The sequence below is a fragment of the Talpa europaea genome, assembly GCF_964194135.1.
Source record: "Talpa europaea genome assembly, chromosome: 16".
NCBI classification, from domain to species: domain Eukaryota; kingdom Metazoa; phylum Chordata; class Mammalia; order Eulipotyphla; family Talpidae; genus Talpa; species Talpa europaea.
Genome location: NC_140084.1, coordinates 39,558,118 through 39,579,071, shown reverse-complemented (window position 1 = coordinate 39,579,071; position 20,954 = coordinate 39,558,118). Strand labels below are relative to the sequence as shown.

The 20,954-nt window shown below is 53.2% G+C and overlaps 1 protein-coding gene across 1 annotated transcript; it reads left to right on the top strand.

The window, feature by feature from the left end:
* Positions 1–853: 853 nt before the first annotated feature.
* DMKN (dermokine) lies at positions 854–13,172 on the top strand (the record flags this gene model as incomplete). The annotated part of the gene is made up of 15 exons (XM_084256887.1): positions 854–1,192; positions 1,396–1,596; positions 1,707–1,766; positions 1,959–2,009; positions 2,178–2,375; positions 3,712–3,762; positions 5,513–5,575; positions 6,845–6,889; positions 8,005–8,052; positions 8,241–8,288; positions 10,606–10,662; positions 10,974–11,021; positions 12,545–12,592; positions 12,712–12,753; positions 13,074–13,172. 15 exons carry the CDS (start codon positions 854–856, stop codon positions 13,170–13,172), a joined length of 1,398 nt encoding a protein of 465 aa, XP_084113013.1.
* Positions 13,173–20,954: the final 7,782 nt, after the last annotated feature.

Genomic DNA, 20,954 nt, shown 5'->3' with positions numbered 1-20,954 from the left:
CTCATTCCCTGGGGGAGGCTGACTGGCTCAGCTCCCCTGCTCCGCACCCAGCCTGAATTCTAACTGAGACGCCCTGATGACCATTCTCGGGGTGGTGGCCTCAAAGCCCGGGGTCCCACTGAGGGCTTCTCACGGTTCCCAGGCTCTCTCTGTGGGTTGCCAGGGGTGGAGGAAGTGAGGACCCTCAGCTTTAGGTAGCTCCGTGTGGAGGGTGGGGTGGGGAGGCAGAAAAGGGCCACTGACATTGAGAGAAAATTCGAGAAAGGGTGCCTATATCTCATCCCGGCCCCCTCCAGCCCCCCAGGCTGATTGCTGTCCTGTTTCTGGGGTGGCCTACCCTGTTCCTCGGAGGGGGTTCTACCTGCGACCCCTCTCTCTGAGGTGCCTCCGCCCCAGAGCTCCCAGGAGATACAGGTGAGCCTATCTCCTCAGATGCCCCCACCTCCACCCTGTGGCCCAGATTCCTGGGGTTAGGAAATCGGAACCCTTTTGCAGCAGTCTCATTCCATTTCCCCCTCCCTCCCTGATGCACGGACTCCCTCTCTGTTTCAACACAAACTCTCAAACTCACAATTACAGCTCATTACCCTATCGTGGCTGGCTTTGAGTCACTAGGGGGAGGGATCCTGCGCTGCCCAGCCCTGCCACCTTCTCTCAAGCTGCAGTATAAGGAGTAGGGGCAGGAGGAGGACTCTGGGAAGGCAGGGGAGTCTGGGAAAGGAGGGAGAAGCCTGCAGACCTAGAGGGAAGGGAGAAGTCAGAAGGAGAAGTGGGCACAGGAGGGCGAGAGGGACACAGAGAAGTAGGCTTGGAGGGGAGCAGATACTCAGGAGAGAGAGGGGAGCAGCCAGAGATGAAGCTACAGGGGTCCCTGGCCTGCCTCCTGCTGGCCCTGTGCCTGGGCAGCGGGAAGGCTGGCCCACTGCTGAATGGAGTGGGGAGAGCTGGAGCAGGTGTCGGGGAGGCTCTGGGACAAGGGGCTGGAGGGGCAGCCAATTCTGGAATCGGGGGCCCTGGTGGGCCCATGGGGCCTGGGGTGGGGGAGGCTGTCTACCGTGGGGTGGAGGGAGCAGCCCACGCTATTGGAAACGCCGGGAATGAGGCTGGCAGGCAGGCTGAGAACATCCTTCGACAAGGAATGGATGCTGTCCACGGCTCTTGGCAGGGGGTGCCTGGCACCAACGGTGGCTGGGTGAGTGACTGGGAAGCGGGTGTGGAGGTTGCGGCTGCTGGGCAGAGAATCCCGGGCAGCAGCTGAGAGGATGAATGGGCTCTTCCTTGTGGCCGCCTGGGGCTGTCTCCTGCTGTGTGATGCATCTTCCTCCACCACCCCGGGGTCTCTCTCCCTGCCCACCGCTGTCACCACACACACTAAGGGTGGGCATGTCCTTGCAGGGGACATCTGGGGGCCACGGCTATCAGGGTGGCCCCAACGGTGCTGGAGGCTACAACCAGGGCAATCCTGGAGGGCTAGGAACCCCCTGGGCCCAGGGGCACTTTGCAGGCTCCGACGGCAGCTATGGAGGCAACTCTCAGGGACAACCCTGGGGTCCAGGTGGCAACGGAGGACCGTACAACATGGGGACGAACGCCCAGGTACAGTGACCACCCAGCCCTGACAGCTGCCGCCTCCCTCCATTCAAGCCGGATTCTCCATGCCTCTGTCATCCTCCCTGATCCCACACGCTGTCTCACCCTCCCTGCAGGGAGCCGTGGCCCAGCCTGGTTATGGCTCAATAAGAGGCAACAACAACCCCAATTCAGAGGTAAGAGGATAAGCCAGTGGAAGAGAGGCAGTCGGGGTCGTGCTAGCGCTCAGGAGACCCAGAGGGAAGGCAGGAGGTGACTGGATGTGGGGAGGTGGGGAGGGTTTGGGGGGCGGATAAGACTCAGCCACCCCTGAGGAGCAGCAGAGCATGGCTCCTGGCATTGGCTCATCTCATCCCTTCCCTCGGCAGTGCACCAACCCCCCGCCGTCCGGCTCCGGTGGCAGCTCTGGCAACTCATGGGTAAGGGGATGGACAACCCAGGGCACTTTGCCCAGGGAGGGTATAGAGAATCTTCTAAAGCTGGGCAGGGAATATGCTGGAATAAGGCAGGGAGGGCTCAGGAAGGGAGGGGACCAGTCTTGGAGTTCTAATCCTTAATCCTTGCTCTGGTCTCTTCCTGCCCCTCAGGGAACCAGGGAAAATGGCGGCAGCAATGGCAATGGAGGTGGCAGCGACAGCGGCAACAATGGTGGCAGCAATGGTGGCAGCAATAGCGGCAGTAATGGTGGCAGCAATGGTGGCAGCAATGGTGGCAGCAATAGTGGCAGCAATGGTGGCAGCAATAGTGGCAGCAACAGCAACGGCGGCAGCTCTGGGTCCAGCTGGGTGAGTTCTGCTCCTTCTGTGAAGGCAGAGTCAGGACTGAGGCCCACGGGGTCCTCCAGGAGGGAGGTGGCAGCCTCAGGAGGGTGGTGGCATCAGCAGAGTTGCCATCCTGGGGTTCCCTCAGCTTCTGCCCCCACCTTCCCAGCCTCAGGCCAGTGGTCTCCTGACACTCACACTCCGATTTTTCCAGGAGAAAATTCTTCTGCTTCTCCTCACTCTATTCCCTTCTCTTCCCACGGCGATGGTGGGGGTGCCCTTTCTAACCTGTATTCGTGCAGCCAGGTCCACTTGGGGAGTCTGCTCAGCGCCGGGGCTGGCAGACGAAAGAAGGGAGGTGGCGCAGGAAAATAGGGTGCTTGTTTGGGAAGGTCTGGGGAGCACAGGGCAGGGCTGCACGTGAGCGGGCTTTAGGCTGTTTACAAGCTGGGGCGCAGATGGCGATGATGCACACGAACCCCCACAGTGGCAGGAGGGCCAGGAGGGAACCCGGCCTGGCAGCAGGATGAGGGGGCACACCTGGCTTCCTGGGGCGATGGGAAGGAGTCAGAGAGATGCGGGGCCCAGCCAGGTGACATCGATTGCTTTCATTTATTGCTCCTTGTGCTCCCCGCGCCCCACCATCCCGCCTAGGACCGACCCTTAGACAATTCTAGGAATTTTGATCAAGGCAGCTATGCAGACTCCCAGGTAAGGATTCTAGGGTTCCTTTCCCCTTCCTAGATTCCAGGAGAGGGCGAAGGGAGAGGCGAGGCAGGAGAGGGCAGAAGGAGCCCCCATCTGCCACAGGTGCCAAGGTCAAGATGCAGGCGGGACTCTGGAGGTCTTTCTACCCCGGCACACAGTGGCGGGTGGGGGGCAACAGCCCAGAATGCCTGAACCACCTCCCATTTCCAAATACCCTTGGCCACACCTGGCTTCTCTGTGCTTGGAATAACTTCCCTCAGTGACCCACTGGGGGAAGGTATGAAGGTTGGAGGGTGGAGGCTAAAAAAAATCTTAATTCTGTTGGAAAAGATTTGGACCCCAAATCTTGCTTTCCTCTCAGGGCCCCAACTCCGGCTCTTCCTCCGGTGGCAGAGGTGGAAATGGTGGTGGAAACATACCCGGGGTAAGTGCCTGCGGGGGACACACGTCTGTTCAGATTCCCCTCAAACTGGGGAAGAAAGATGACTTGAGGCCCCTCTGATTATGGGAGAGGGGCAGTTGGGGCTGAGAATGGGGTTGGACTGCTGCTGGGGTGGAGGGGATGTGGGCCACCCCTGGGTTGGCAATGCCAGGGTTTGGGGACTGGCAGTGGTATCAGGGTGGAGACTAAGAAACTTCTTTTCTCTCACAGTGTGAAAACTCAGGGAATGAGGTGCGCGTGTCCGCAGGATCTGGGGGCCAGGTGAGAGCCGCACCCACTCTCCACCCTATTCCTAACACTCACCCCATCCACAGGGCATTTGCAATTTTAGGGTGAAGAAACCCCATGACTTCTGCAGAGGGAAATACTGCTTCCTAAATAATAATTAATTGCAAATCCTATGCAGTAGACCTGGCTTTATATCACAGATGCGAATGTGAAAAATCACATGAAAACCAGTCCTTTAAGAAACATGGTTTCAAAGTTTCCACACTTGACATTAAACTAGTATGGTGACCTCTGGTGACCTCTTTTAAAAAAAAAAAGATTTATTTTTATTTATGCATACAAGAACTGGAGTGTAGACCAGAGTTGTGTGTGTGTGTGGGGTGGGGGGTGAGAGGATTCACCAGAGACAGAGTGGGGAGCAGAACAGGCAGATCTGCTGAAATACACTGTTGAGCAGCGGGCGAGACAGAAGAGGTCTGCTGCGCCATGTGGGTCAGCTCTCTTGCCGGGCATCGAACTCATGCCGCAGTGGCTGGCGATAGATAGCTTGATACCACTGAGACTTCTTTAACCCCTGAGCCACCAGGGAGGAGGCCCCAGACCTCTTTGTCAGAGTTTTGAAAGAGGGTTTTGAAAGTCTACATGTCCTCCTAGTTCTTCTGGAAATGTCAGCACCCACAGCGCTGACAGAGGAAATGTTACGCTAATGTGCACACGAATCACCTAGAGGTCTTGTGAAAATGCAGGTTCTGATTCAGCAGGCCTGGGTGGGGCTGAGATTCTGGTTTCTCATAAGCTCCCGGGTGAGGCTGGCTGACGCTCTGACCTGAGTGTGGACTGCATGGTGCAGGGCCAGGCCTGATGGGGAGCCAGGCAGGTGGGTGGGGGTGCTGCATTGAGAAGGCTCGCTGTGGAGCTCCTCACAGCTCAAGGTACTAGCCTTGTATGGGTATATTGCTTTTAAGAAAATTTCTCATTGTGACAAAGTAAAGATGTTTAAAAACACAAAAAAGAAAACTTTAGAACATTAAAACAAAAAAGAAAAAGAAAATTTCTCGCAGTTGGTAGTTCTCCAGTTTTCTATACACAGCGAGTCTTAAATACATGATCAGAGAAATCAGTCTTTTATTCTATGATTTCTGCTTTGGAAATATAAAGGTCTTTCTTTACCTCCAGCACTGCTATTACTTCTATAATTTCATATGTTCAATTTAACTCTTTAACCCACAGGATTTTTATTTATTTATTTTTTGCCGCTATATTGTCTAGCTCCACTCCTCGATTCCACTAGATTTACTCACATCTTGGATCAGAAGCATGTGACCCCTTACAGAGGGGAAACCAGATATAAACAGAGGAGAAAAAAGTGTTAACATCTAACTACATCCACACTTCCCCCCAATACTTACAGCCCTGTGTATTGACTTACTTCCACTACTACTTTAAAGTGTCTCTTGTCGATGTCTTAATATTTTGAGAGAGATGCTAGGGGTCGGCTTTTGTTTAAGTGATCTATTCTGGGACAGGTGCCATGCTGTTTTATTCATGGTAGCTTCATAGTCTATTCACATTTGCCAGTACAAGTACTCCCTGGCTGCTACTCTCCTGCAGTGTCTTTGCACCTATTATTAGAATTTATTCTTCCAAATAAACTTCAGGATAATTCCGACAAGTTGAAAAGAGAATTCCATTAGAATTGTTAGAGGAATAGCATCAAATGTTTATACACATTTTAGGGAGGAGCCTAAAGGAATGATCTGTGTTTTACTCTCTCATTCCTCAGGGATACAATCCTCAGGGCTTCAGAGGAGGACCAGGAGGCCCCAGTGGCTCTGGCGACATCAGGGTAAGGAGACCACAGACCTTAGAGTGGAGGCTGTGTCTGCACTGGGATGAGGTTGGCAGTAGCAATACTAACCCAGCAGCAATCTCACATCCCAGCCTGGTCTGTGTTTTAGCTCTGGAAATGAGGAGGCACTGATGGCCTGGGATTCATACCAAATAATGAAAGCAGGACTTGAGAGGATCCTATTTCTTTTTTATTTTTTTTTAAGGACCATTTGTATTTTTTCTTTTTTTTTTCATGTTTCCATTTGTTTATTTTATTTATGCACTGTAAGCTCAAAATAATTGTACTCCCTACTCTTATATTAGGCATGATAGTATCCTTTTAGAACATTAAAATTTTTTATATTAACTTTTTAATTTTTTTACATCATTGTTCATTTTTAAACAATATTTGCTTCCCCCCACCCCCTCAGGTGGAGTCCCCATAGAATTTCCTTCACCAATGTACCCGTGCACCATCACCGCAGTCCCCTGTGCTCCTCCCTCTCCCTCTGATCCCTCTCCCGCCTCCTCCCCTGCACTATGTCTCTGCACACTACTGGAACTAATGAGAAGAGGATCCTATTTCTTTTTTTTTTTCCCAAAGATTTATTTATTTTATGCATACAAGAGCTGGGGTACAGGCCAGAGGTGGCAGGGGTGAGAGGATTCACCAGAGACAGAGCAGGGAATAGAACAGGCAGACTGACTGAAATACACTGCTGAGGGGAGCAGCGGGCGAGACAGGAGAGGTCTGCCGGCCCGCGGGCATTGATTGAACTAGTGCTGCAGAGACTGCGGATTGCTTCATAGTGTGGTGCTTAACCCCTTGCGCCACCAGGGAGGCCCCAGAGGATCCTATTTCTAACTTAGGGAACTCCTGCTGTGCCTCCTCAGCTCCCACAAGCTTCAGCTAGCGCCCCCTTTCTGCCTAATGCAAAACATCAACCCAGGTTGGGCCCTGCAATTTGAATCAATTCAGTAGAACCAGCTGGCAGGTTCCTATCTCAAAACCAGGGTGGGGGTTCAGATATTTTGGCGGCCAACCCCTTCCTGTTGGGCTTTGGGCAGCTTGCAGAAATGAACATAAACAGAGAGGGTTATGTTATCAATAACCGTCATGAGTGGACAATAACCCGACCCAAAAGAGCTTGCCAGGGAAGATGTAGCCACCTGTGATGAGGGCCTCTCTGGGGCTCCTGGGAAGTCTCTCTCCACATGTGCTGCTTATCCTGAGTCCTGCCTGCCTTCCTCCCCACTGACTCTGCTCCATTTTTTGTCTCCCCAGGAAATAAGCAATCGCTTTGTTGGGGGCTCCCAAGGCAACTACCAGGTGAGCAGGGATGGCTTTAGAAGGGGCTATGGGTGTGTGTGGGGGCGGGGGCAGAACAAGCTGGGACTGGCAGAGAAGCAGAGATGTCACTTTCCTGTGGCTGCTGATTCTGTGTCATGCGATCCCCTGGTCTGGCTCTGGGTCAGGGATCCCCGAACCCCCTTTGATTCATTCATTTTCTTCCAACTGGGTGAAGGAACTGAACATGACTTTTCTGTGAGGGGGAAAAACAGACAAAAAAACCAGAAGAATGGCTGGGGGAGATTTTTTAAATAGCTGTACTTAATTAAGAAGGTAGAGCTGAGAAGGGGAAAGGCAGTGCACTTTGGCTTGGAAGATCGGGGGTCAAATGCCAGCTGCCTATCATGAGTGTCTTCAGGCAGTCAGCTGACCTGGCTGAGTCTGGGCTTCCCCTTGGAACGGGGACAGCGAATCCTAACTCGCTTACTGTCCTCAACGGCTGCTGAGTTTTCTGTATCACAACCCAAACAAGGGGGTTCAGACACCAGAATCCGATATAGAGACAGATCCTGAGGAAGCTGCTAGACAGCTGTGTTTCCATCTCCTCACCCATACAGTGGAGACTTTTCCATGCATGCATGCATGCAGCAGGCTAAGCACAGTGCTTGGCACACAGTGGGACTACACATTAGTAGCCATGTTTGGGGGGGCAGGGTATGGGGTGAAGCACGAATATGAATACGATTTAAGGGACTGGGGTAGGGTTATTCCGAGAGGCAAGTGCCAAGTCATTCCAGGAAGGCTTCCTGGAGGTGGGGCTCTTAGGTGCTGTGTAAAGAAGAGAAGGCGGCTTTACAGAGAGCACGCAGAGCCTGCACAAAGGCCGAGATGAGTGGGGCAGGAGCCAGTTGATGGTTGGCATGTGGGGCAGGATGCATGTGCCTTGAATTTCTGTCTTCCTCGTTGCCCAGGGACAGGGACAAGGGTATGGTGGAGGAAGTGAAGCTGCCAATAGATTCAATACCTTGGTGAGTAGAGCATCACTCCATCCGGGACAGGGGCCATGGTGGCCAGCAACCCCTGCCTGTCTTGCCGCCAAATCACTTGCCCTGACTCTTGCTCACCGAGTGAGTTCTCCGTCTCTGATTCCTTAGAATTCGCAGACAGCTCCTGGGCTCTTCAACTTGGACACTTTCTGGAATGTGAGTTCTGCCAGATCACTCTGCTCCCTCTTTTGGAAAACTAATCCCTTGCCCCTGACCTGCACAGGCTGACAGTGTCTTTCTATAACAGCCGTCAGCGGGGGCCTTGCTCTCGCTCGTCCTGAGACCCTGGGCCAACTTACTGAGGAGCCAACTTGGTCATTCTCCTTTTTTTGGTTTCTCTGCAGAATTTCAAATCCAAACTGGGCTTTATTAACTGGGATGCCATCAACAAGGTAAGGGCTGGAAGGCCAAGCCAGGCCGATATACGAAGCTAGTCCTCTGCTCGGTGAGCTGGGAAGAAGGGAATGGTGGCTGCTAAGAGAACTTTTTGGCCCGGGCTTGTTAAATTAAAGGACAAAAACAGGAGGAAGGACAGCAGGGGCCTGAGAAGAGAGGGAGAATTTTGAAGTGGCTGGGAATTCGGGATGAGACATGTTCATGCCTCAACACGCAGACCTGAGCAGGCCTGACCCTCAGTTTCCCCTTCCAGACCTGGAAGGTTTAGGGGGAGTAAGCAGGTCTAATCCTTTTTTAATTTTTTTAAAAGATTTATTTATTTATTTACACAAGCACTGGGTACAGTCAGAAGCGCGGGAGGGTGAGAGAATTCACCAGAGCCAGAGCGGGGAGCAGAGCAGGCAGATTGACGAAGTACACCAATGAGGGGAGCAGCGGGCGCAGCAGGAGAGATCTGTGCGCCTTGTGGGACCCTCGCCGGTGGCCAGGGATCGAACCGGTGCTGCAGAGGCTGCAGGCAGCTTTGCAACCCAGCGCTCAACCACTGCGCCACCGGGGAGGCCCAGCAGGTCTAATCCTTAGGGATATGGGACAGATGACACTCAGGTGGATTGGCACAGAGAGAGCAGGGGATGGAAGCCAGGCAGTAGTGGGCGCTGTGCAGACAAGCCCCTAGGAGATGGGGGGGGGGTAGTGAGCAGAACCCCTTTTTCCTTCCTTCGTGCCCACCCCTTCTTCTGAAGGGCGAACTCCTGGACAGACTGGCAGCTGCGCCTTCAGGGTGGAGGCTGGGCTGGAAGGAGCAGATGAGGCAGACCACCAGGCCGAGGGCGGCAGCCATAGTTGGCCGCTCACTGAGCGTGTGATACGGTTTAACAATATGAACTAGTTACCGAGATTTAAAAAGCCTCAAAAGGACTTGGAATTCTGACTTCTCTTGAAAAATCTGGCAACACGGGGTCCCTCCCCCCACCTTCCCAGACTGGCTGGATTGGCTGCCATGGAGCTTGGCCCTGGGGCAAAGAAGCATCTATGCCAGCCTGGCCCTGGCAGCTGCTGAGTCGAGCGGGAGAATGAGGGCCACGGCACATCTGTGGTCTTTATGGAGGACAAGAGCTTGCGATGGGCTGTGGGGCAGAGTCAGCCCAGATTTCAGGAGAGAGGAAGCCTGTCCTTTTGGGAACAAGGTGGGGTGTGAAAGAGGGGTGATGCAGCTGGAGTGGGAGTTCTATTTAGATGAACTGAATGGATGAGAGACAGGTTTTGTGTTATAGTGAACAGTCTGCAGCCAGTGAGTGGGGAGACCATGAGGAACTGCAGGTCTGTTGGGGGAACTGAGGCATACACAGGCACTTCCCATGGGGCCAGGACAGACCTCCAAAGGTGTCTGCACCCCTAGGGGGTTGTAAAGAGGGGGTTCCTGGTTAGGCAGGATTCCCCTTGGGGTGGCTTCCCCTTTGGAAGCAGACAAGAGGGACAGGACAGAGAAAGGCAAAGAAGAGAATGGACAGCCCCAGCGTCTTCTCAGCAGGGGGATAGGAGTGCCGAGGACTAGCTCATGGAGGGGGGGGCATGAAGACCTGACAAGTCCAAGGGCATTCAAACCCAAATTGGAATATCTGGATTTGACTGGATGGCAACCCTAGGCCAAAAGGTCCCTTGCAGATTTCTGGAGCATGGGGTCCATTCTGCCCTGGCCACAGTCCATTCCTCCTGAGTTCCCAGTCCTTGAGCGCCCTCTTGGAACATTGTCCAGGACCAGAGGAGCTCGCGCTTTCTGTGACCCCCAGACAAGGAACTGCCAGATGCATGGGGATCCCTCACCCCTTCCTAACAAGCCCCATCTCATTACTAATTTCAACACTGGCCCTTGAAATAAACCTTCCCTGCCCCACCCTCCTGGCCTCTGCTGCTTACTTATGACTCCAGGGGGTGTGCAAGGGGTGACTTTACCCCACAGCCTTGGGAGATGGGCTGGAGGTAGCAAAGCAGGGGTGAAGCTGGGCAGCTCAGGGGAGGGTCATGGTCCTGGGGTTTGGCTGCAGTTGTATTCTGCCAGTTCTGGGGAAACTGGGAGAGAGAGGAGCCCCTCGAATGCGTGAGCAGAGGGAGGCGATGGCTCCAGAGTTCAAGTCTCTTTTCCCTTCTATTTCCAAAGACAGTTTTCAGGTATCTGCAAGGCAGCCAGTTTCCCTTCAAACCTTAGTTGCAATACAATTCTGAAGGTTGAGAAATGGTGGGGGCAGGCCTGGGGGTTCAGCAGAGCAGGGGGTCATGTTCCTGGCTAACCTGTGCCCTACTTTCCATCCATAGGGCCATGCCCCACCGCCCAGCACGCGAGCCCTCCTGTACTTCAGCCGACTCTGGGAGGTAGGAGAAGTCTCACTTTCTGATTTTTGGAAGCCCTGGTGACTCTGGTCATCCTGTCCCTCCCCACACCTCCCTCGAAGTGGCCACCCTCAATGCCAGTCTACCAGTCACGGAGTCCCCCTTTTATTTTTGAGATGGTAATCACACCCACATCTTATCATCAATACCATCTCAAAGTCCTCTAATGCCAAACCACACCTGCCTCCATGGCCTGTTCTTTCACAAGACCTTGAAACATTCCCAAGAAGCTCCTGCACCCCCGACCCCTGCCTTGTCTCCCCTGGCACACTCATGGCTCCTTCTCTCTCCAGGATTTCAAACACAACACTCCTTTCTTGAACTGGAAAGAAATTACTCAGGTAAGGGGGGCGGGGCATGACCTCTTGTTTTGGGGTCAGGAGGCTCAGTGCCAGAGCCATGGGGTTCTGGGCCCTTGGAGTGGCTTGAGCGTTCTGTCTCCCAAGCGCAGGTGCCTCCCTCCCATCCTACTTGCTTCCCCTTATGCAATGCTGCGAGGCGCTGGAGTAGTGGGGTGGGAGGTCCTTCCAGGATAAAAGCCAGTGGTCAAGGGGTGGGCCTAAGAGAGCCAGCAGCTTCACAGGCACCGAACATGAAGCCAGCTACTGTCTCTGTTCTGCTGCTGCTCCTGCTGGGCATGGCCTGGATCAGGGGCAGCCACAGCTGGGTGGGTACTGCAGGGTGGGCAGGTGGAGGGCACCTTGAGGTGGGGAGAAGGGGCAGTGGAGGGAAAGCTGAAAGAAAACAGGAGGAAAGTATATGTGGGGATGCTTGGGCAGGTGGTTAAGCCATGGTCAAGGTCAGGCAGGGACAGAGGGTCTGAATAGCTGGTTCTGGGAAGCATGGGCAGGACCTCTGGGTCACACTTAACAGCAGGCCTTGAATCTACATGGCCGGTCACCTTTGGGAACAGGTCATCTTGGGCGCCAAAGCAGGGGCGGCTGCTCACTCATTTGATCCTGGGCGGGTGGGCCATGCAACGGCAGACCTGCCCTTCCAGCTGAGTGTTCTGCGCTGCATGCTTCTCAATTCCTCAGGACAATCTAGAAATCAGATTTTTAATTGTTCTCAATTACTTTAATTAAAAGTGCAGACCGTGGCCAAAATCGAGGAGCAGCTGGTGACCAGCCAGTTGGCCACCAATGTGCTAGAGTTAATGTGGGGTTAAAATTCAGTGTCAGGTGTGGAGAAGAGGTTAGTCAACCCTGGGGTTTCTAGCAGGGATGGTGGCACGAACTAAACTTAGGAACTAAGTCTTCCCTAGGACTTAGCATTGTCCCCTGGCCTTGATGGGGGTCAAGGCAGCCGTGTCTCAGTGGAGCGAAGTCAGCAGCTTCCTCTGCTTTCTCCTATTTCTCCCCTTTAACCCAGAGCTAACCTAACATACTCCTCTTAGCCTCTCTGGGGAACACTTTCCTTCCAGGGGCCCTGTAGAGAGCAGCATTTGTGATCAGGGTTGAAGGGCCTGTGAGGGGAGCAGATCCTAGCGTGGGCGAGCCGTGGGCGCTGTCTGGACTGCACTGCTGTGCCCTAGGGAAGCTCGTGTGGGCAGCACCTGCCTATCATTCCAGCTCACTCTCAGGCCAGCGCTGCCAGGTGCATGGGTGGGGGTGGCGTTGCCAAAGCCTGTCCTCTACCCTCGCCTCCCGTCACCAACACCAAGTGTGGAAACGTGTCCTGTATCTATCTGGGCCATCAGTTTCCTCACTGCCTTCTCTGGAGGCCATGCTGATCACGGACCGTGGACAGGGAGGGTGGGCAGATGGGCGGGCAGAGCCCAGGCTGCAGGGTGCTGGAGCCTCGCAAGCCTGGCCAGGCCTGACGGACCTTGGGGACACCCTAACGCGGCTCCCTCTCCCTCCAGGGTGCTGAGGCGGCATCGCTCCAGAAGCGGTCAAGCGGTTCTGATGATGTGAGTCTCCCTGCCCTCAGACTGCCCTTGAAGGCCTTTGGTGCCTCTCTGCCTTGTTCCTGGGTCTGGGCCAACCTGAAATGCTCTCTCCTTCACAATTCTGTTCCCTCTTTTCTCAGGATGACTCACCATTGGACAATGATGCACACGTGACTTCAACGGTAAGTGAATCGACACCGGGCCACCTGGTGTAGATGCCCCTTCTTTTCTTGGCCTTCCACCCTCCCCTCCCAGAGAACCCTGGAGGGCATTGAGGGGAGGAGGAGGCAGGGGCATTTGGGCTAGGACCATCGGGGTGAGGGGAGGGTTGACCTAGAAAGGCGATTCTAGAAAACACAAGACACAGGAAGGGAGAAGGCAGGGGCTTCCAGAGAGTCCCAGCCAGGGCAGGAGGAGGGATGTTTATTCTAGAGCAAAATATCTTCATCCCTTCTCCCCTGCCCCCCTCCTCCACCCCATGCACCCCTGCTGGCTTCCACAGAACTATAATCACAACCAGCAGGAGAACGCCAAGCCCCTTGGGGCACAGGATAGCAGCTCCAAGGTTGCAGCACCCAGCAGCTTGCAACTGGTTCTCTAGCAGGGCCTCCACAGGGGGGTGAGGGAGGGAGACTTCGCCCCCAGGCTCCTTGAGGAAGGTTAGCGGAAGCCCCAACCCATTGCTGAGGAAAGTCTGGCCTCTCCAGCCTTTTGTATGAAGACACTCGGGCTCCCTGAGGGTAGAAGGCTGCACCCAGCCACCAGGAAAGGTTACCCGGGGGCAGTGGCTATATCACATGCCTCAGAGAAAATGGGGAACAGTAGCCTCTCAAAGAGGATGAGCAGCTCCCAGGCAATCACAGGACACATGCCAGAACAGCCTTTCTCTGTCCAGTCACTCAGCTCCAGGGCTGGCCTGGTGGGGGCGGGGGTGGGGCAGGGGACACATTGGCACTGAGGGGAATCTAGCCCAGTCACGAACTCTTGGTTGGTGGGAAAATAAACACTTCACCCCTTCATGAAAATAACAGAAAAAATGTGAGAATTTTGTTTCGTTCAGTGGCAAAGAGCAACCTTATCAATTCAGTAAATGCATGTGCTGAATATTTATTAGACTGGTGAAGAAATACAGGTATTTCCCTCCATCCCTCAGAACAATAAAGGCCCTGCCCTCGGGGAGAGGACTTCTCCTGAGACACTGTCCGCTGACTGAAAGGAGGTGAAGATGCTGTTAAGACTAACTGTGGGTATCCACTTAGCCAATTTCCGACCACCCGGCGGGCAGAGGGAGGAGACCTTCCTAACCTCTTTCCGCTCCCCACGGTCAACAGCATCTTGGGTAAAATGTACTCAGATGTTAAGTCTGCTATGGAAAAACAATATTCCAAAGGCAGAATGTCCACAGTGCCACCACAGGTTCCCTGAGATCATGTCCTGGTCTGAGCCTGCCCCTGCCACAGGCCCTTCCCAAGCCCTGAGTTCAGGGCAGGGTACAGGGAGGTCCTGGCACCCCCACATCACCTCTAATCTCACCTTCTCTCTGCAGGTGGAAAACCAATCAGCTCCTCCCGCACATTCCTCAGTAAGTATTGGGGCCAAGAAAACCCAGCTCCTGAGCAAAGAGTTCTGAAGCCAGAAGGTGAGTAGGGGCAGTGCCATGTCCATCCAGCTTTCTCCTTATCCTGCAGGCTTCCCGGGCACAACCTGACCTCTTGCAGTGTGTGAAGTTTTGGTAGGTAAGTGTCAGATGGAGCCCTGCATGGCTGCATCCAGGAACTGAGGCCTAGTCATCCCTGGGGGAGAGGGCTGGGGTCCTGGTATTGCCATTGTGGTGCGCAGATGCTCTAAAGGTTTTAAGAGGAAGAAAACCCCAGTGTGGGTATAGAGAGAGAGGGGAAGGAATGGTCTACTCGGAAAGCACCTTCTGAGTGTTGAGTGAAGGCCTGTCAGAGAGGGGATCCCGCAGGGACACTAGACTAGAAGATGGCACTAGACTAAGAAATGAGGGTGTGGGGGCTGGGGAGAGGCAGACCTTTCAGATGTAAAGGCTCAGAGGAAGGAAGATGGGTGTCCCAGTGGGAAAGAGGTAGCCGACTCCTGTGGCAGAGCTGCTGGATTTGTTTTAAGGAGGAGATAAGTGAGGGGTGCCTGCTGAGAAACGAGGACACAGGGAGTGTGGGGTTCCTGGGCACCTGGTGCCAACTCAGGAGTGACTGCATTCTACCATCTGCCCTTCTCTTTTCTTCTAGAAAATGACGTCCACTGGGGACCGAGGCCCTGGGCAGCATCCCCTGTAGCGAGCCTAGCTGTGCCCTTCAGCCCCGGTGCCACCTGGTGTGGGTGCCGACACCTGCTTTTTCTAAGATGGGGCCTGGTCTGCCTCCCCCTTGCTCCTCCCTGCTCTGCGGCAGTGTCTTCACCACCATTGGGCTCTTTGGGCAAACCAGCCACTTTCTTCACATGCTCCATTTTGTGACCTGAAGCCATGGTGACGATTCTTCAGGAGCCTCCTACTTTTGCATTTCTCTGCGGAAATAAAACATAAATCTTGTTTCCCTGCGAATGTCTCAAATTTTGACCTTTATTTTTATTATTTTTAAAATAAATGTATTTGTTTTGTGTAGAAGAACTGGGGTGCAGGCCAGAGGTGCTGGGGGTGAGAGGATTCACCAGAGACAGAGTGGGGAGCAGAACAGGCAGATCCACTGAAATACACTGCTAAGGGGAGCACTGCTAAGGGGAGCAGACAGGAGAGGTCTGCTGCGCCATGCGGGTAGCTCCCTGGCTGGGGATCGAACATAGGCTGTAGTGGTGAGAGCACTGAGACTTAACCCCTAGGCTACCAGTGAGGCCCGAATTTTGTCCTTTAACACCACACTGATGGCCTGGATCTGGAGGTGAGGGTGGGGGGTGGTTGAAGGTATATAATAATCTCTTTCCCTCCTGGGAGTGACATAAACGATGGGGGGCTGAGAGGGTAAGACCTGGCTTGTCCTGACATGAAGTAGCTGGTGGATCATTCTTCGCCTCGTTCTTCTCCATGTGTAAAAAACAATCTTTGCCCGACTGAGATCTATACAATGGACTTGCAGCACTTGAGGTGGTCAGCAGTGAGTGGGTAGATGGCCTGAAAAAGCAACAGGCAGCTATTGAAATCAGGAGGTGGGAAGTCAAGAGGCCTTTCAAAGGAGCAGGCAGGGACTGGGAGGGAGGCACAGGTGGAGAAAGAGCCTTGGCCTGGTAAATGCACCCAATTGTGGATGAAGGTTGGGTTGCGGAGGGTTGGGTGACATGTTTAGGAAGTTGGGGGGTGGGGTAGGTTAAGCTCACACCCAGAATGTCATACATAGGTGCTCTATGACTCCAGGAGAAGGGACTCTCCTGCATAATATGCCAAGGGGCCAGGTTTGTCATTAGCCGGGAGCCCCTGGGACAGGGGAGCAGCGTTGGCAGTTAAGAGTCTGTGCCAGTGGGCCTCCCCTGGTGGTGCAGGTGGTTGAGCACCGCACAGTGAAGCTGTCCACAGTGCCGGTTTGATCCAGGCCGGCCCGCCAGCGAGGGTCCCACATGGCGAGGCAGACCTCTTCTGTCTCGCCCGCTGCTCCCCTCAGCAGTGTATTTCAGATCTGCCTGTTCTGTTCTCCACTCTGTCTCTGGTGAATCCTCTCACCCTCCCGCACATCTGGCCTGTACCCCGGTTCTTGTATAAATAAATAAATAAATCTTAAAAAATAAATAAATAAAAGAGTCTGTGCCAGAGTCCCAGCAAGCCCTACAGTTTGCTCAAATTAAGGAACCCCACATCCCCGACATCCCTGTACAGCACCAAGGAAGGAAAAGAGGATGTGAAATGTGCTCCCAGCCCAAGTGACTCGTCTGAGACTGCAGGATCCCCCGGGCCATGACCCCTGTCTGCCAGGGCGATTGTTCCACCCCTAGGCCTAGGCCATTGTTCACTCCCAGGGCCTCTGGGGCACAGGTCTGGCTTGGGCAGGATTCAAACAGTTGATAAAGAAATACAAGAAACCTGCGAGAGAAAGAGGATGACTCCTATGTTCTGCGGCCCCTTCTCCTGGGGAGGCAGCAGAAATAGCTGAAAATCACTTCTCCACCAGCCAGCCGATGAGGGATGGAGGGAGAAGCTGAAAGGGGTCGACGTGGTTCTGGATTCCTGGGGCACTTCCGGCCCAAAGGCTGAGCTCCCCCCTTTCAAGTTGGAAGTGCCACCCCAAGCAGGCCCAGGCCCTCTGTGTAAAGCGCTGGCTGATAAAAGGGCAGGTCAGGCCTTTCTCCACCTGGACTTCCGACACAGCTTCCTGAAAGCACAACTTTCCTTTTTACCCTAAAATACATTTTCCCATAACCACCAGGGAGGAGGACCAGCCATGAGATTTTTATCCATTCTAGAATAAAATCGCAGCTCCTGGCCTGCTCAGGGCGACCTGGCTCCCCTCCCCCATGCCCTCCTGGCTCTGCTGAGACAGGCCCCCAGGAACTGAGTTACCTTCTGGGACCCTGGACCTTCAGAAGGTTGGCGTTTGCTGCTTTGGGTTTAAATTCCAATGTCCCTCCCCGAGGCAGCCTAAGCCAGGATACCTGCCCAGTCACTGTTATATCGTCGTCCTGTTTTAATTTCTTTACAGTTTGTCATTCTCTGAAATGGTCTTGTGTCCTCATTTTTGTGAGATTATGCTTTCTCCTCCGCTGGAACATCAGCTCCGTGGGACAGGGAACTCATTCATCTTCCATTCCCACCACCAAGAACCAAAGTAGTTGTTCAATAAATATTTGTGAGGGCCTCTCTTGGTGGTTCAGCAGTTGAGAGCTGGGCTGTGAAGCTGCCCGCAGCCTCTGCAGCGCCGGTTCGATTCCCAGCCGCCGGTGAGGGTCCTACATGGTGCGCAGACCTCTCCTGCCGCCCGCTGCTCCCCTCAGCAGTGTGTTTCTTCGTCAGCCTGCCTGTTCTGTTCCCCACTCTGGCTCTGGTGAATTCTCTCACCCTCCCGCGCTTCTGACTGTACCCAGTGCTTGTATAAATAAATAAATAAATCTTTTAAAATAAATAAATATTTGTGAATGACAGAATGGAAGGAGGGTGTGGAATGGAGTGGATCCAATCCAGGAAGTCTTCCTGGGAGAAGTTTAAGCAAAGGGAACTCAGGGACAGAAGGTGGGTGGCAGAGGAAGGGACCAGACCTGCCAGGCAGCGTGGCTGCTCGCTTGGGTGTGACTGTGACACTGGCAGGGAAGGAAAGGATGCCCTACGTTCAGCCTCCCAGTACCCCGCCTCACCCCCTATCTTGCTAAGATTCTAGGCTTTTCTCCTAGGTGTTCTCCAAGGTCTGGGGGCCCTAGTGTGCATCCTCTGAAATCCTCCATCCTCTCCTGGACCCAGGAGGCTGGCTCCCAGTGCCAAGGTGTGACTGCAATGTAGCAATCAGGGCTGGGTCTTGCCTCCTACCCACACTCAAGTTCTGGCAGATTTGGACTGGGGAGGGGCAGGCCTGTGTGAAAACAGGGGTTTACTGGTATGCTCAGGAAGGAAGCTAGGGACTCTATTAACCTGGAGATGGGGTGATACTGGGTTCTGGGACTCTTGTATTCCAGTCACCCTGATGTGATTCAGCCAAAGTCAAGCTGAGACTGGCACATGCTCCTTCATCCATTACCTGAATTCCTGAGACACTCTTCTGATGAGGTCCTCCTCCCCCCTCCTCCCTCACCTGCCCTACCACTGGACATTGGACCCTCAGGGAACACAAATTCACTGAGCGGTACAGATTGGGGAACAGGAGGGAGCTTGGAGAGGGACATTAGAATCCAAGGTTAGCACTTATCCATCAATGGATAAGTGGATAAAGAAATTGTGGAATATATACTCAACAGAATATTACACAACTGTGAAAAAGAGGAAATAGTGGCATTTGGGACAAAGCGAATGGGGCCTGAGGTGATTATGTTAAGTGAAATAAGTCAAAAAGTGAAAGACAGATATAGGATGGCTTCACTCATCTGTGGAATATAAATAACCAAAAAGCATACACAGGTATGACAGAGTGGGAATAAATCTTGAACTCAGTGAAAGAATATAAAGGTTACCAGAGGGAACGGGGAGAGGGAGGGTGGCATGGGGAAGGGCACCAGAGGGAGTGTTGGCACAGGTACTTTGGCGGAGGGTAAGAGGTAAGTGGAACATGTGTACAGATGGGCAAGCAAAAATGTAAACCCCCACACATGAAAATAAAATTAAAAAAATAAAGTTAAAAAAACAGGCAAAAAAATAACTAAAAAAATAAAACCACAAAACCCAACAACGTTAGCATTTACACTTGGGTCATGGAAAGCCGAAATCACCCTTGAAAGTCCATCAAGAAGGCACCAAATGCCACTATTTCCTCTTTTTCACGGTTGTGTAATATTCTGTTGAGTATATATTCCACAATTTCTTTATCCATTGATGGATAAGTGCTAACCTTGGATTCTAATGTCCCTCTCCAAGTTCCCTCCTGTTCCCCAATCTGTTCCACTCAGACAGATCCCAGTACAGCTGTTCCCCCCCAAACTGCCCCCCACCACAGCATAAGAATGGAACTTCCTTGGTTGTGTGCATGAACTGGTTGGCTTGGGTTGGAGGCTTCATGCAAAAGTGCCTGTCTTTAAACACCAGAACTGGATGATGTAAGCTTATGCTTGGTATGGCAAGATGCTCATTCTATAAGAAGCTTCTGGAGACAAGCTTGGTTTTGTTCTGGGGCACAGTCTCATTAAGTGCCAGCAATGTCTTGGTTCTCTTTCTGTTTTGCCAGGAGTACACAGATTATTTTATGTTAAAGGTTTATTTATTTATGCACACAAGGGGTGGGGTGTAGGCCAGAGGTGTGAGGTATGGGGGGGAAATTGAGAGGATTCACCAGAGACAGAACAGGCAGATCTACTGAAATACACTGCTGAGGGGAGCAGGAGGTGAGTCAGGAGAGGTCTGCTGCACCATGTGGGTAGCTCCCTCACTGGGGATCGAACTCGGGCTGCAGTGGCTGCGGATTGCTTCCTAGGTTGTGTCTTAACCCCTTGTGCCACGAGGGAGGCCCCAGGAGTTCATAGTTTAATTCATTGAAATGAATGCACTTAAACTTGGAGCTACCACCTATGGCTGTGCAGCTTGCCCACCAGGCAGGGGCACCTGGCTGAGGCAGGTGATGGCAGCTACCTGCAGCCTGCCCCAGCCCTCAGAGCCTGGGTCTAGCACCAGGTGCGATGAGGGCAGGCCAAGACCCTTGAACGAACGACACCCCTCCATGAAATGGAGGAGCAATATCGGTGCAGGCTCTGGAAGCCCGCGCTTCAAACATTGGCCTTGACTGAGTGACCTGGGCCAGTGACCTGACCGCCTATGCCGTTGTCCCCTGCTATAGAATGTGAGTCATTATAGCACCTGCCTCCCAGCATCACTGTGATATGAATGAGATCATGCATTTAGAGCACTTAGCACAATGCCTGCCACATAGCAAGACATCAATATATTGACTAACATTACCAGCAGCATTAGCTTTAGGTGGAGAGGAAAACATGGACAAGTCAATAGGTAGCGAAAGAACTCTAGAACCTACGCGACGAGGGTGTTTGCATGTGTTGCTTGGGGTCACCCATGCCAACGTGTTCCTCCTTACCATGTGTAATTGGAGTTGATTATCAGTTGAATATCAGTTCTGCTTGTTGATTCTTCATTCCTTCCGCTGCTGGAGTTGACGACAGCTGAGGGAATGGTGGCTAATGAGCTCCTTCGGTCATTGTGAATTAATTAGTAACACTTCATTGTGCCGTAACATAAAGACTTGTATCCTCCAGAAAAAAACATTTGGGAGGTGCACCAGCCGCCTCATTTTCTCACTTGTCTCCTCAGGTAGCACCGACTGCACAGGCCACTGGCCAAGGGTCATCTGTGCTCAGTGGCTGTCCTCAGCACTCTCCTCTGGTAGCTTTGCAAAGGGCGAGATGCCATTACAGACACAAGGGGGGTTTCGTGGGGCTGAAGAGGGACAGAAGTTGGAGACTGAGGTGCAGATGTAGCAAGGGGAATGGACCAAAGTGCCAGCTTCTTGGGTTCATAAAGATGGTTCGGCTGGCCCCAGCCTGTGCCCTGTGCCTGTGTGAGGTTGGGCTACAGAGGCCCACTCTGAATCTCCTGGCCTCACCAGGCCATGTCCCAGCCCATCCCTGTTCCACCAAGAACCGGTCGGGCCACCTGAACCTCATTGTGGAGAGGGTTGCTTGATTAGGATGTTTTGTCACTTTGGGGCGATACATCTCCCAAGCTGAGGGGGTGGGATGAGCACAATGACATGGAATAGCACCCAAAGTTCAGGACCCAGAGCTCGTTTCCAGT